General features: G+C 60.0%; 1 protein-coding gene across 1 annotated transcript in view; it reads right to left on the reverse strand.

Moving 5' to 3' along the window:
* Positions 1–5: 5 nt before the first annotated feature.
* Positions 6–1454, reverse strand: part of LOC103618720 (protocadherin alpha-5-like) — a gene marked incomplete at its 3' end in the record, with an annotated part of 9559 nt that continues 8110 nt past the window's right edge. The window contains exons 2-3 of the mRNA XM_017738666.1: positions 684–1450; positions 6–630 (exon numbers count right to left, since the gene is read on the reverse strand). Of these exons, the coding sequence (XP_017594155.1) occupies positions 6–630; positions 684–1450 (1392 nt within the window). The remainder of the gene's footprint in view (positions 631–683; positions 1451–1454) is intronic.

The raw sequence follows: 1454 nt of genomic DNA on the forward strand, positions 1-1454 counted from the left end.
CCCCCCCCCTCGTACTCCGACACCCGCTCCCGGTCCAGCGCCTCGCGCAGCACCAGCGAGTACGAGCCCGCGAACGTCGCCTCCAGACCGAACGGCGACGCCGGCCACACCCAGCACCGCACGCGACCGTTCGCCCCCGAGTCCCGGTCCGACACGCTCAGCAGGGCCACCACCGTCCCCACCGACGCGTCCTCCGGCACCGGCACCGACAGCGACGTCACCCACACCTCCGGCGCGTTGTCGTTCACGTCCAGCACCTCCAGCACCACCTTGCAGTGACCCGACAGCGGGGGTGTCCCTTTATCTCTTGCTTCAATACGAAAATCAAATATACTGACTTCCTCGAAGTCCAGGGCTGCTGTGAGGTGAATCTCCCCAGTATTCGGATTGACGGAAATCACATCTCTTCCACTCGAGGGAAGGAAGTTAGTCACAGTATAGGTCACTTCGCTATTACTTCCTTCGTCCCAGTCTGTGGCGTTCACCCGCGTCACCAGCGTCCCCACCTCAGCACTCTCCGGTAGCTGCACTTTATACACTGACTGGTTGAACTGGGGTGCGTTGTCGTTGGCGTCCAAAACTGAGATCAACAGCTCCATTGTTCCTGTCAGAGACGGTCGGCCCCCGCCACTCGCGAGTCCCGGTCCGACACGCTCAGCAGGGCCACCACCGTCCCCACCGACGCGTCCTCCGGCACCGGCACCGACACAGCGACGTCCCACACCTCCGGCGCGTTGTCGTTCACGTCCAGCACCTCCACCAGCACCTTGCAGTGGCCTGAGAGCGGGGGTGTCCCCTTATCTACCGCGTCCACTTGCATGCGGTAGAGACCAACATCCTCAAAGTCTAAGTCATCCCTAAGCCGGATCTCTCCGCTTTTTCTGTCAATTCTGAAAACGTCTCTTCCGTCCTGCGGGGACAGGATCTGGAGCGAATAGGAGATATTACTGTTCGATCCTTCATCCAAATCTGTGGCATTTAGTCTGATCACCAAAGTGCCGAGTTCTGCATTTTCCGGCAGCTGCACTTTATACACTGACTGGTTGAACTGAGGAGCATTGTCGTTAGTGTCCAGCACCGAGATCACCAGCTCCATGGTGCCCGTCAGAGACGGCCGGCCCCCGTCACTCGCCGTCAGCACCAACCGGTGAACGGGAATTGTCTCGCGGTCCAGAGATTTCCTGAGCACCAGGAATAAGGACTCACCGTCCTCCTCGGTTTTCTGTAAATCCAGGGAGAAGTGCTCGCTGGGACTGAGTGTATAGGAGAGCTGCGCGTTCGCTCCGATATCCGCATCCGACGCGCCCTCCAGCGGGAAACGGAACTCGGGAGGGGAGTTCTCCGACAAACTGAGGTTTTTCCGGGCGGCGGGGAAGATGGGGGCATTGTCGTTGATGTCGGTGATCTCCAGCTGCACATGGAAGACGCGCAGCGGCCGCTCCACCAGCACCTCC

This window comes from Corvus brachyrhynchos, unplaced genomic scaffold (assembly GCF_000691975.1).
Source record: "Corvus brachyrhynchos isolate BGI_N302 unplaced genomic scaffold, ASM69197v1 scaffold376, whole genome shotgun sequence".
Taxonomy (NCBI): domain Eukaryota; kingdom Metazoa; phylum Chordata; class Aves; order Passeriformes; family Corvidae; genus Corvus; species Corvus brachyrhynchos.